Source organism: Musa acuminata, chromosome BXJ3-6 (assembly GCF_036884655.1).
Source record: "Musa acuminata AAA Group cultivar baxijiao chromosome BXJ3-6, Cavendish_Baxijiao_AAA, whole genome shotgun sequence".
Classification (NCBI taxonomy): domain Eukaryota; kingdom Viridiplantae; phylum Streptophyta; class Magnoliopsida; order Zingiberales; family Musaceae; genus Musa; species Musa acuminata.
The window spans coordinates 39,048,822-39,063,232 of NC_088354.1; the positions used below are offsets into that span (position 1 = coordinate 39,048,822).

A 14,411-nucleotide genomic window follows, 5' to 3' on the forward strand; every position below is an offset into this window, starting at 1 on the left:
AATATCACATGATGATCACGTGTCAGATGGATGATTGATTGACGATATACTTCTTATCAATAAATATTATATTTAAATCATATACCTATTAAAAAAAGATAAAATATTATTATTTTCTTGTGATATTTAGGTTTAATCTCACATAAGATATAAAAAAATATAGACAACCTATAATAACCATATAAGTTCATTTGAGTTTAGATATTTTGAACCAGTCAATCACACTATTAAATTCGAATTGGACCGTAACAATTACTATCATCCTACTAATATTTAATCTTGCATTAAATAATTATAATGGTTGAATTTTAGCTTAACCTTAAGAACTTCAAAGAGATTTCACAAAGATATGATACCTATCGTGAGGCGGCAAAGATTCACCCACTGTCATGCTTATGTGCTATAGTTCAATAATTACTTTTGAAATTTAAATTAATATTTTTATCAATATAATTTATAGAACTTTGATTAATTATATTACTTTTAATCATTTCCATTATGGCATGTGCATTGCATGGTTTTTTCCTACTTTCTCTATAAATTTTATGTTTATGGCATACCTTCACCACCATCAATTTATCAACCACACAATATATATATATGTGAATGAGACAAAACAAGCAGAAGAAAAAGAAGAGAAAAGCAGATGGAAAGGAGCCAAAGGGATATTAAAAGAAGCCAAAGGGATAGATTAAAGAGAGAAGAAGACAAAAAAATGGAACACATAACATATTACACGGAAATAAATGCAAACTGGTCACCAACCACACCTTCTCAACAACCATCATTTCTATATAGCATATGTTTGGTCATTTTCACTACGGGCATTCCAATTCTTCAATCATACTTTGGGCATCTGCCCATCCTGTTTGTTCTCTTGTTTGCACCTAAACGTCACGTAAATGTCTTTTCAGAGAGAGAGAGAGAGGGGCTCACCGACAGTCGCGAGTGGAAGAACTTGACACAAACTGACCTCAAATAAAGAATTGAGATGAGAATTACGTACATGGCAAACTTTATTATACTTCAATCGGTTCATTTGTCGCATCAACCCCTCCTATCGAATTAAGAAATATGCATCGTTATTTTTAGATGATTAGCCTTTTAGAAATATACATCAAACAAGATGGACTTTTGAGGTGTTTTATATTTATTTATAGGTAAATTCGAACTTAAATCACTTATCCTTTATTTTGTAAGTTTTTTGCTGCATTCATTCCTAATATAAGGATAATAACATAAACAATATCTCATTTGTCATGTATATGATCGACACCTAAATACCTCATATAATCGATATTATTATGTCGTACAACCAATATCTCAATATTACATGATCGACATTTTAACATCCCACGTAACCGATATCGTTATACGACTAACACCTCAGCATCACACGACCGAATTCACTCTAAAAAAACTTCAAAACTCTCCTTTCGACATCTCTCTCTCTCTTAAAATGCTACATAAATATAGTAGTCGAGTCGAATCCTCTGGATCCTTAAACACGTGAGAAGAATTATCGAGAACATCTCGATACAATCTTGTAAGGTTCATTATTATCAGAGTCCGACGAATTTGGTATCAAACCGAAACCGATGCCGAAGAAGAATCTCTGACTCCTTCGGGCAAATATGATGTGAACATGGACCAACTAAGATACCATAACAAACGAATTAGAACGGAGGCAACTCCTACGGGCAGACTGTCTCCTTCCTTGCTGGTTGCTACTAAATACCACCTCTCAGTTCTCACTTCCCGTCGCTGTCCTTCACGCACGTTTCTTCTCTGCCGAATTCGTCGCTGTGCCCAACATATCTAATTCACTGGGCAGATCGAACATAATACAATGGTCGAAGAGTCACTGTCTTCAACCCTACACCACAAGTTTAAAGATCGATGTGCCTAATCCTATCCGGTCAAAACATCAGCTAAGTTGAGTGAATGCATGAATTCTACGGAATGTAACAGAATCGATGCGTAGCAGGAAACAATTATCACAAACTAATCGAGTTATTACATGTATATGTACTGTATTTGGTGAATTTTGTAGAGATTACCACCGCACGGTGTGCCTATGTCCCTTCTCCGCCGCCGCCGCCGCCGCCGCAGGCTCGTAGTGTGCTCGTTAGAGAAGATGAAGAGGATGATGACATGGAGAGGTTGAGTCCCATGGCGTTGTAGTCGGAAACGCTGTCTTGTAGACTGAGCAGTAAATGTTGATTGGTGCTGAAGCTCATTGATGGCTTTGCCACCGGCACGAATGGCGGGTCGGCTTCGCCGCTCAGCATTTGGACCACGTTCCGCATCCCCGGCCTCGTCATCGGGTCCGGGCTGGAGCATGCCAGCCCGACGAGCAGCGCTCGCCGCATCTCTCCCTCCTCGAATTCCCCGTCCAATCGCCGGTCCACCGCGTCCAGTATCCTTCCTTCCCCATGCAGCCCCCACACCCATTCGACCAGATTACTGCACCTCCTGGTGCTGCTGCCGGCGCCGCCTGCGATGCGGTTGTTGTCGCCGTCGCCGTCGATCGGGCGGCGGCCGCAAGCCACTTCGAGCACGACCGCGCCGAAGCTGAAGACGTCGGTCTTCTCGGTGGCACGACCCGTGAGCAGGTATTCGGGCGCGAGGTAACCCATCGTGCCGGCGGTGACGGTGGCGTCCGGCGACTTGTCGTGCTCGACCTGGCGCGCTAGTCCGAAGTCTCCGAGCCTGGCATGGTAGTCCTCGTCGAGCATCACATTGCTCGACTTGACGTCGCGGTGGATCACCTGGTTCTCGCACTCGCGGTGGAGGTAGGCGAGGGCGGAAGCCACCCCGATGAGTATCTTCTTGCGGTGCCGCCACCCCAAAGGCGGCGCCTTTGGATCGAACAGAGCCTTGTCGAGACTTCCGTGGATCATGTAGTCGTAGACCAAGAGGATCTCCCCCTTCTCGTGGCACCAACCTTGTAGGCGAACTAAATTCCTGTGCCGTAGACCGGCAATGATGGAGAGCTCAGAGAGGAACTCCGCCCTCGCCTGCTGCCCGCCGCTGTCGCTCCCGTTCTGGATGCACCTCTTGACGGCCACCATCGCGCCCGTCTCCGGGATGATCCCTTTGTAGACGGTGCCGAAGGCGCCGTGGCCAATGATACGAGATGTGTCGAAGCCTCGAGTGGCAACGACGAGCTCTCTGTAGCTGAACTCTCTCGGGGTGTTGACGATCTCCGACGTCGCCGCCAAGTGTTCCCATTTCTTGGGTGACTTTGTCCGCCGGGTGAAGACCCAGAAGCCCAAGCCGGCAACTGCCGCGACGACGAAGGCGCTGGCCGTCGCCACCCCAGCGACCGCGGCTGGGCCCTGGCGACAAAGCCCGTTGTTCTGGCAGGACGAGGTCGAGGAGGGCCGCACAGTTCCTTCGCTGGGGCTTTCGGCGGCTACAGGGACAGGGGCGGAAGGGGGTAAGGAAGGCGGCGATGGGCCAAAGAATGGGAAGACTAGGGTTGCAGGAGGCGGAGGCGCTGTCGTCGTCGTGGACGGTGGGGAGGCACCGAGAGAAGGTGAGGAGAAGCTCCACCATTCGACGCTGTGGATCTCGGTGCTTCCCTGGGTGGATCCGGAGAAGCCAACAAACGCGAAATCGTCGACGTACCGGCCGAGATCGACCGGGAAAGAGAGGACGGGGTCGGCGGGGCGAACGGTGGAGTAGGAAACGAAGACCTGAAGCATCCACCCTGCGGCGCCGCCGCCGTACTCGATCCAGGCGTTGATGAGGTCGCCGCTCTTCAGGTCAATCCCGACGGAGTCCAGGTCGGCGACTTGCGCGGAGACCAAGCTGCCGAGGTCCACCCCTACGTGGTTGTCGTTGATGTCCTCGAACTCGACGTCCATGCGCGTGTCGAACTCGACCGCGACGACGGAGGCGCGGCCGGGGGCGTCGCTGGCGGTAGCGTTGACGAGGCCGAGGAAGCCGCCGGCGTCGCCGACGGAGGTGTCGTCGGGGGCGAGGAGGAAGGCGAGGCCGCCGCCGATGGAGGAGGGATTGAGGTTGACGATGGAGAAGGAGAAGAAGGTGGAGAAGGGGAGGGGGACACGGGTGGCAGGGTGGCGGAGGCGGACGGGCTCGGCGTAGAGGGCGCGGCCTGCGCCGGAGTTGGGGACGGGGAGGTCGCGGGAGAGGCGGAAGCTACCGTTCTTAAGGTGCGCGTCCCCCAACAGCTTGAGGTTCCCCAGTGTGAGCGTCCGGAAGTTGAAGACCACCGCCTCGCCGCCACCCACCTGCAACACAGACACGAGAAGCACCGCCGCAAGAAGAGGAACCAGTCGGCAACTCCAGAAGGAAAGCACTCGCTGCCGCTGTTGCTGCTGTTGTCGTGGCATTGTTGGTGAATTGGTGTATCATAGCTTCATTCGAGAGCTAGGAAAGAAAAAGGAGCCGGAGAGCTCGAGAGGCTTGGAACGAGGGTTATGTTAAGGAAACCTTGGGATGAAAGGTTGGTGGAGTGGAAGGGGAGTCTTTTGTGGCAGTGTGTTGGTGGAGAAAAGGGAGGGCGAAAGGAGCGCGGTGGTGGGGAACGGGGGGTGGGTGCGTGGTGTGGGGAAGGGAAAGAAGGGGTGCGGTGGAATCCAAGGCGGGGAGGGGGGTGATGGGGACAAGTGGCTGCACGGGACGACAAGCGTCCCACTTGCAACGGTAAACTTTGGGCTGAAGGCGAGTGGGTGAGGGAGGTGGGCGGTCAAGGCTAATTTAATGATACAAAAGATCATGCGATGCCGATCGTGTGCGGCGAATCAAAGTCCGGGGGTCGCGTGTTGCGTGTGCGTCATGCGGAAACAGTTTTAGCTGGTGAGATGTGGAGCGTCCTATCGTCCTTGGGGAGTGCGACCCGAGACGGAATAAACAAATCCTAAGATTAGCAATCAACAGGGACGCCCAACGGTTGGTCGCCGCCCAGAACATGGAAGGACTTGACCATGGCGACCAAAAACTACAGTATATGGGTTGGAGTAGACCACCGTCCACTCTCTCTCTCTCTCTCCCGGCAAGCTTCAACCCGTGAAGCGGTGGCCGGTTCGAGGCGGGGAGGAGGAAAAGCCTGGGAGTGTCATTCAGCACTCCTTTATTATACGTGTCTCCTCCGTCCGTAGCGTCGTTTACTGCTTCATCCCCTCTGCCAAAGTGTACCAAAGCATCAGATGAATGTAAGGAAGAAGAAAAAGAAAGAAAAATCCACTTTACAAAGGGAAAAGGTGGCGGGCACGGACGAGAATCTTTCCGGAGAGTGGCAGGCGTAGGGTGGATGGTACGCATTGCGTGCCCCTCTCCAGATCCCCTCTGCCTTTTGCCTTTGCCTTTCCATCCAATAATGCAGTGGGTCTTCCTTGCATGTATAAATAAAAATGATAGCAATGGCAAGAGCCTTGCATCCCCCGACTGTGGCGTGTGCTCTCTTTGTGTGCAAGCCACGGCTTACGTTGTGTGTGTCAGCAGCAGGATACCATCATAATTTGTGTGTGTAAAGGTTCGGGGCTGCCGAAAAGACCTTGCTTGATCGATCGATCGAAGCCGTAACGGAGCTCCCACCACCGCGATCATTTACGGTGTGATGCTGCGTGGGGCCAGGTTTGGATGAGCGACCATGTCACCCCTTGAAAGTTTTCAGGGCGATCCACCACTGCAAGAGAATTACATGAAACTTCTCTCGATAGATAGCACATGCGGGTCGTCATCCTCCATGTGGGTGGAGCACAGGCGGTCAGGACACGGGTTTTACTGTCTTCCTTTCTGCGCCTGAGGGGGCCATCGCATTGTCCGCCGTCCGAGCACGAGAGGAGGACCGCCACACTTGGAAGTATTAGTAGTACGGGCCCATAGCCTGCCCAAAAGATTAGAATCACTGTCACTGGGAACTAGAGGTGGATTAGCACTAAAAAATGGCTCATACGGTATTAAAGATCATTGGTAGGAATCCGCATGACATCGCTGACGAGCTTCAAACTGTAATATGCATTTCTCTGGGCCATGTGGGTAGCATTACTACTAGTACAACTTACACGGAGCAGGACGCAGTCTGTGATATGCACATGGAGTATCAGTGCATAGCTTTAAAATCCTCGGCCCACTCGAGCTGCTGGTGAGTCGAGCAAGTCGAGCCTTCAAATGGCCAAATTGTTTATACCTGGCCAGTATAGCATGGCAGTTAAAGCACTTGACCAAAAAAACTGGGGTTACATCTTTTGAGTAATAATAATGGCCAATTTGGATGCAAAATGACCAACCTCCACATGAAGCATAGAGGAAACGAGGCATCCCCGATTCAGCAAATAAAGCATCTCCAATCTCCATCCAGCAGTAGTTGACTTTAGTGAACTGCCACAAGCCAAGGCACTACAAGGACAAAATGAGGCAGCAAAAAGTGTGTGTTTACTTTGGTCAACGTGAACAAGTAGGCTAATCAGTTCCAATATTTAACAATCGGCATGTGATCCAAGACAATGTTCTCACCTATCCAAAAGTCATGTGATCGGTAGGAAATATCAAGTAAATTAAACCTGTCACAAGTTCTAGTCATCTGAGACAAAATATCGTTCTCCATGCAAGTATCATCGGCAGCTTTACTTGACTAATTCTGCAGTTTTCTTTAAACCTGTTCTTGTGTTTGAAGAATAGCTGGCAGTGGAGCAGTAATTTCCACTCTTCGATAGCAATAACATCAAGAAATATGCACAAAAGCCAAAAGGCAAAAGTTTTCATGGTTTTTTCAGTGTAAAAAGTGCATTATTCGTAGCATCTGTGATTATATCAGAAAATGAATCAGGGTGTAACAACCATCGACAAGACTTCCTACATACCTTCCTTTCACTATAAGGGAAACCTTATCTGATTGATCTTAATTTAGTGCCATGTAATCGACAAAACTACATGAAACAAACATCTTAAATGGATGGGAGAAGACAACAATTTACATGACTGAGTAATCTCCGGAGCGAAACACAAATAGAATTTATTCCCAGGTTTATCATCAAGAGAGCTTCAAACTAAATCTGGCTGATGAAAATTTCTTCAGAATTATCAGAGTTTTAAAAACTTCAGGCAAGAGAAAAGATTTATTGAATTAAGGATAACACATGATCATCAATCCTTAATTATGAATGAAGGCATTCCATATGTTAAGCACAGCATCTCAGGAATCTCAAACAAAACAAACTTATATTTAGTGATTTCCCTAAAGATATCATAAGCTAACATCCAAAGTGCAACAAACAAAAGAATATCATTTCTTAAACCAAAAAAGATATTCAACAGATCAGGAACATCTAGCCATGAGCAACCCGGTTTAGAACTGTGGAATTACAGTGTTGCAGCTGCACCTTACAGAGCCATGCCACCTTGTTGGACACAGTTCATGCAGGTCATCGAGCCCACCATGCAAAGCTGTGCCTAACCTATGCATGTAACAACTCTGGTTCGACAAAATACTAGCAGTTTGTCAGGGTGCGGTGCACCTAGATGAGTCATAGTAAAACATCATGTGTCTGAGCCAGTCTCTACACAAGGTACCTAAATATGCACTTTGCATTGTGCCATATATTATTTTCCTGTAGTTCGTGCCCATGCCAACCCTAAACCAGCATAACATTCCTTCCCACGTGCATCCAAGATCTTATATTATATGGTGCTCAAAGTTCCTGCCATGCTACTCATGCTAAAGGATGTGTTACTCGAACCTTGTAACTTACATTCAAACTTCCAAATGCCTCAGGGAAGCACAAAATTAACCTCATTTGTTCAACCTCTTAAAAAAGTGAGAACAGTAGTAATATGAAGAAAAGAGCTAAAAATTGAGAAAAAGTAGTAAAACCTCTTAAAATATAACCACCTTGAGGCAAATTCCCACCTTACCCACTAAACAAGCAACTTAGTTGCTTTAAACAGTACATGAGAGCTATTAACTACTTATACAAAAAAGAAACAAACCCAATTTGGAAGAGACCATATTCTTGTTCTTTGTGATGCTTCAACATACACCAACAGAGAACAAAAGTGGCAGTTATACTTAATAAGAGTCTCCATTAAGTGAAACTGATTTAGTGAGATAGCACAATGATCTTTAAATGATAGCACAAAAAGCTTACAGCTGCATTGGTGGAATCGTCAATTGTCATATATAACTCTTACAATAGATCAGATAGCTACCAAGAAATTATTTTTTTCCCCAAAATTCTGGAAACAATACTAATGAAGTTATGGCATCTAATCTTTGCTAAACTCTGAAAAGATTGCCATATTATTATCTTCATAAAGAACATCTATCCAGTACAGCACAAAGGGCTTTGGGAGAAAGATAATGACAAACCACTTAAAACCAAACTCTCAACAAAATCAGCAAAAGCATTATCCACAAATGTCGCATATGAACCAAAAGAAATTTCACCACCAAGGAACTCATGCTGTCATGACATGGCAATTATAAATGAAAGCAACCCAGAAAATCTCAGAAATTACATGAATCCTAGATGATATTAACAAGCAAATGTGACACCTATATATATATATATATATATATATATATATATATATATATATATATATATATATATATATATATATATATAATCATGGCATCGTATTGTAAATTAGCAAAAAGAATATTCCATCCATTGTGGGATAGAATTAAGATATGTCTTCAGAAAGTTCGATGCACGAAGCTAAAGAACAAAAAAGATCTCCAGCGATTCCTCCCAATTATCGAAGGTGTCCTCTTTCTTGATGATCATAGAATAATCTTCAAGATTAATAAAACGAAACTATAAGACAAAGAAGAATTACCTGAGAACAATGCTGGGATCGATTACCACTTCACCATCAACAGTCATCTGAAAGATATAGAACCAACCAGATCTTCCTAATGCCATGCACTAGGGCAGGAAGGTCATCAGACCATGTTGTTCCCAATTCTTTGAAGCCAGCTGCGGCAAGATGTCAAGAAAACATAAATTAGCCCCAATTCCAAAACGAAAGAAGAGATACGACATAACGGAGGGGAGTTCTTGTTCTTGGGAGGGCTAATTTCTTGGGTAACGAAAGGAGAGGAAAGAAGAGAAGAAACAAGTTCTTGGGTAAACCGAATAAAGCGACATCGAAACCATGTCCGGTGGATCGGGCGACGTCGGTGTACAATAAACCGTCGTTTGAGGTCCGGACACGGCGTGCCGAAAGAATAACAAAGAGACAGAGGAGGTGGTGGCGGCGGTGAAGGCCGCCAATGCAGCGGCGAAAGGGACGCGGGGGATCGAGGTATTGAACTCGTCGAGGAGACGCGGGGGTCGGAAGCAGAGGGGGAGGAGAAGAGGCCTCGATGGGTCACCGCTTTAGATCCGAATCTTTTCCTTGGAAGACCCCGAGCCCAAAATCTCGGGTATGGATCCTCGTTTTGGATCCGAAAAAGCTTTCTCTGATAAGATACCGAATCCTGGATCCATGCATCCGACATGGCATTTCGGACACGGATCTCATTTTAAAGATCAGTTTATCGGACGGAAGGTTCTACACGGATCCGCCATGAATCCGACCTGTTAACACGTTAGCAATCGTAAAATATGAGCTTTGTCCGATAACTTTTTCAAAAACCAAAAACGGTGTTGTTTAGAAAACAAATCTAAAATGATAATCTTTTTAGGAAAATCATCTTATTTTCTTTGAGTTCTTAGATAATTTAGGTGACAATGGGTAATATCACTCTAAATGCAAAATATCATTTTGATTGATGACCTCTGTCTTGAATGTAAAATATTATTTAAATATGTGAGATGACCTCTGTGACTCTAAAGGAGGATCGGGAAAAGACGCGGGGAAAGGAGTGTGGGTTGCAACAGTCGAAAGATAACGACGATTGTAATTAAGAGGTGAGGGGCTACAACGACCATAGTGAGGGAGCAAGAATGTTGCAGTCAAGGGAGAAGGGAGTATGCAACGGGAAAATAATGAGGAAGAAGAGAAAAGAATATCGATGAATCGCTATCATTGTTCATTATTTGTCATTCACAGTTGTCAATCATCGGATGAATTATCGTTTGTCAATAGAGAAAAGAGGAGGATCGATAAAGTCAAATAGATGTTACAATGTCACTTATGATTATGAATTGGATGCACACGATACAATATCACTTATGATTATTTTTTTTATTCAATTAAATCAAATAATTTTTAATCGAATCATAATCATTTTAATCGAGATTCAACGAGCCTAATTTGAATAACGAAAATTTGATCCATTTTATGTGTCATCTCACCTTACGTATTAATGAACTGAATATGGATATAGGATATGGAGTGTTTTATCTATTCTCGTCTCATATTTGTATGAATAATATGAAATATTATTTTATTTTTAATATCTTTATCTTATTTTGGGTTGGTCGTTATGAATATTTGTACTCACTAACGAATATAATTGATATCCCTGCATAAAAAGAATATGAAATTTGATTAATCCGAGAATTCCAATGTAGAGAGAGGTTCAACCATGTAGTTGTGCAATGCTCAGAAGACAGGCCAAAAATGTTACCGAAAGGATAGGACAAGTAAAGCAACAAGATTGGTCAGTGTCATTCATGGATATGAAGTTCAAATAGGAAGATGGAGAGAGACGAGATGTTACTAAGAGATCCATTGGTACCATTCTTCTAAAAGCCACTTTTTGCCCTGCAGCATCACTCCATGGTTTCTAGTGATCAGATAAAATAACTCGAGAGGCGAGATGGATGCCAAATCCACGCGGACCCCCTTTCTTGCCTTTTGTTAGATTTGCTTGGAGATCTTGCCTGTCCCATTCCACTGCATTCGAATCCAGTCGATGACAACATATCCAGTTTCTAATGCCTTGGATTACCTGGTTTGTCTACTTGAATTAATTGAATATTCTTACCATACAACTTTATCATTAGGACTTCAACACTATAAAATAAATACTTATTTTGGATATTTCGTTGGTTATATTTTTTATATCCTTCTAATTTTCTAAGTGGATTTTTTCTTTTATATTATTCTAATTTTCTTAGTCTTTCCTCTCGGAGATGATAATTATACAATCTTAATCTTTTCTAGATATTGGTATCCACCTAAATCTGCTATCAAATAAATCAGAGATTATATCCATCTAAAACTACTACTACTAAAGAAAACGATATCAATAAACTTATTTATAGCTCGATCTAACTCAACAGGAGAATATTCTTTCACTCATCCAACAATCTTACCGTCGGAACCTCAACACTACTATAAAGGCAACATTCATTTTGGAATATATTTTGATATCCTTCTAATTTTACCAGCTCTTCCTCTCATTATGCAAATCAGATCAGCCCTAATAGTTTATCACGGAATCAATCTAACTCTTTTAAGTAATTATCCGAATTGGATTTGGAGGCGGCGAGCGTGCCTATTATTACTCCCGACACGTGGGGATGGACCAATCTGTGTCGGGTACGAAGCATCGTGAAAAGATTACGTCGGGTCATACGGAACCTTTATGGTTCCTTGACCAAGATCAACTAGATCTATAGGACACGTGGGTGGCACAGCCACCGTCTGATATGGATCTTGGTTACGTAAAAGCCAGTCTGCTTTACTGACCGACACTGGTAATTAATGTGGTCAATATATATCGAAACAAGTTAGTCATAAAAAAAAGCCTCACTCTGATCTCTTGCCTTACTCTCTCTCTCTCTCTCTCTCTCCTTCATGTGTATATATGTTTACGTACAACGGGAGAGAGAGAGAGAGAGATTGGTAAAAGATAAATAAATATAAAATATTTACGATAAATTAAAGGAGAAACAAAGAGAAGGGGCTGCAGAGGACGCACAAACCTTGAAGCTAATGCCACGTCCACGCAATACGGTGGTGGGTTGGGAACGGTCTCTGTCTCCCTCCACGAAGCCCGGGAAGATGATGAAGCCCGGAGGCGTCATGGTGGCCTCCAGCCCTGGTAGGGAGAAGCTCCCGTCGCCGCTAGGCTTTGCTCGTTTGCTCTCATGCAAGGCTGGCGGGGGTAGCCGGACACGCGCGCGCCTCGCTTCGTCGGCAGCCGCCCGTTCCAGCCCCTTGTTCGTGTCTCGGAGCAGGAGCGTTGGTCGTTCGACCTCGGCGGCTACTGCGGCCGCGTCGGGGGAAGGGGAGCCCTCCTCGCCCACGGTCACCTGCATTGGCCAGGTTAGGATGCGAAACAAGTGCTCGGGGAAGAAGAAGCCTCGGCCTAAGAAAGTGAGAAGTAAGTCATTTTTGATCCCGCGCCGGTGCCTGGAAAAGCTTCTTCTATGCGGCCTGTTCGGCGCTCGGAGGAGGCCCAAGGGCGGCGGAAGCGGCGAGGGAGGCCGACGGTCGCTGTGGTGGCGATGGGCTGGCGTCCGATCTGGCGGGAGTAGTGGGTACCGGCAGCAAAAGCCGGATCCTTTTTGGCCGCCACCACAGCCTCCGGAGTTCGTCGGAGCCGGAAAGGCACCGGATGGAGAAGAGGACATAGATTACAAGAACGAGGATCGAAAGGAGGCGGCGCAAGAAGACGATACTAGGGTTTCCGTGCCGTCAGCGATAGCGACGCCGCCAAAGAACGCACTGCTGCTGATGAGATGCCGATCGGCGCCGCACAACCGGGCTTCTTCGCTCTCCATCGCTCGATTCGAGGTGTCCTCGCTCCCGGATCCGGCGTTGCCGGATGATGTCAGGCAAGGCAAAACGCAACAGCAGCAGCGGCAAGAAGAGCGGAGGTCGAGCGGCGGAGAGGAGCTGGTGCAGGAAGCGGAGGCGGTACCGGGAACAGAGGAGGAGGACGGGGGGTCGGAGTCGCGGCGGCCGCTGGTGCTGTCGCGGAGCAATTCAGTGCCGGCGCGGAGGGCCGCGGTCCCGGAGGCAACCAACTGCCTCTGGACCAGCGGCAGCTGGCCTCGTCGTTCGGGCCCTTCTCACGAGTAGCAAACCCCTACCTCGACTCCATGGCCATTAATCTGATGTTTGCTGTAGGTGGCACTGACAGCTCGCTGTCATTTGGATCTACTTACTGTTTCTACTATGACTCGATGAATATAACATATAGATATTCCAATGAGATAGATCGATGGGAGGTAGTGCGTTCGATTTTGGATCTCGTCGAGACTTGTATGGGTGCGGTTTTCGAGAGGGATGGAAAGGGTCATCGGGGGTCATTTGCATCACTTTCTGGGATGGAAATAGGAGAAGAGACAAGCAGCTACGTGTGACCGTACACCTCTAAAGCAGTAAACTTAGGGTCAGTGTCACATGTCATCAAGTCGAGTCTTCTCCTTAGACTTTGCAACGTTATATTATTATGATCGTTCCTTTCTCAAGCTGGCCGAACAGAGGGCGGGTGGCTGATTGATTTGTGCGTCTGCGAGTGACAGCACAATGGAAGGGGAAAATGGCAGGTGAGTAGGAGACTGTCGTGTTGCCTCGAGTAGGAGGGCAAGCACTTAAGCTGCACGTGCTACGATGATTGTGAGAGCAGAAGCCGCGCAGGTCACGCCATGAACAAGACCGACCACGCTTCGGTAGCTGGCATTGTCTCGTCGAGTTTGATGCAGTAGCTTCATCTGACACTAAGTTTAATATGTTGCATAGTGGTAAATAACTAAGAGAGGTGTGAAGAAGACTGACCTCAAGATTGAAACGGTGGCGAATGGATGTTCTGACGAGATATGAGACTCACAATGACCGGCAATTTCCAGACATACGCATTCCAATGTTGACTCATCCAAAACCATCACTTGGCCAATAACATACGTGGAATGAACATTGCCCCTCTTCTGTAGTCGTCCATAGGGGCACGATTTTCTGACCTTTGCCCATTTTGATCTTTGGGAGGATCGAACGACCCAATCGCAGGGATCGCAAGCGACCTATCACCCTCATCAATCATGATTTCAGAAGAGCTCACATATTTGTCTATAGAGGACATTAATATTATGTTAGATGACCCAGTTCCCCTTTTCCCTCTTTCCAGGCGCCTCACACGAGGGACCATCCCCAACTTATCTCAGACAGGCTCTAGCCCTAACAAACGATATTCTTGCAATCATCATTCCCTGACACCACCTCAGAGAGGCATGCTTACCAACCGTTACCATAAAATGAGCCCTTGGATGATGTGAAGGGTTCCCTGACTGGCTGTCGATCACACTCCATTGATTGCTCGGGTATAAAAACCAACCCCAAAGTCTGAAGGGGGGGCATCTCTACTATTTTCACCTCCTAACTGACTGTACCATCAGAGGGGTCAGGTCGAAAACATCATTTCGACGCTGATCACTTATGTAGAGATCTCGGTAAGGCTAAGGTAAACCTCGAGACAACACTAAATTTACCTTTAGCAAACAAATAATGCCTTAGAATCATGCCACCCGGATTCGCTTCCC

At 46.0% G+C, this 14,411-nt stretch overlaps 2 protein-coding genes across 4 annotated transcripts; one reads left to right on the plus strand and one right to left on the minus strand.

Moving 5' to 3' along the window:
• Window positions 1-1,953: 1,953 nt before the first annotated feature.
• LOC103989719 (L-type lectin-domain containing receptor kinase VIII.1-like) lies at window positions 1,954-9,341 on the minus strand. Of its 3 annotated transcripts, XM_065157000.1 has the most exons (7): window positions 9,108-9,341; window positions 8,812-8,951; window positions 6,487-6,677; window positions 6,261-6,369; window positions 6,036-6,160; window positions 5,247-5,857; window positions 1,954-5,152 (listed from the first exon to the last, which is right to left on the minus strand). In XM_065157000.1, the coding sequence occupies exon 7, from the start codon at window positions 4,359-4,361 to the stop codon at window positions 2,076-2,078; it is 2,286 nt and encodes a 761-aa protein (XP_065013072.1). In that variant the 5' UTR covers window positions 4,362-5,152; window positions 5,247-5,857; window positions 6,036-6,160; window positions 6,261-6,369; window positions 6,487-6,677; window positions 8,812-8,951; window positions 9,108-9,341; the 3' UTR covers window positions 1,954-2,075. The 3 variants fall into 3 exon arrangements, with proteins under 3 accessions (XP_065013072.1, XP_018683696.2, XP_065013073.1); XM_018828151.2 differs by lacking the exon at window positions 6,487-6,677; XM_065157001.1 differs by having other exon boundaries at window positions 5,927-6,160; window positions 6,261-6,677.
• A 2,590-nt stretch (window positions 9,342-11,931) lies between these two features.
• On the plus strand, window positions 11,932-12,954 carry LOC135641471 (uncharacterized). The gene has a single exon (XM_065156833.1). The coding sequence runs from the start codon at window positions 11,932-11,934 to the stop codon at window positions 12,952-12,954; it is 1,023 nt and encodes a 340-aa protein (XP_065012905.1).
• Window positions 12,955-14,411: the final 1,457 nt, after the last annotated feature.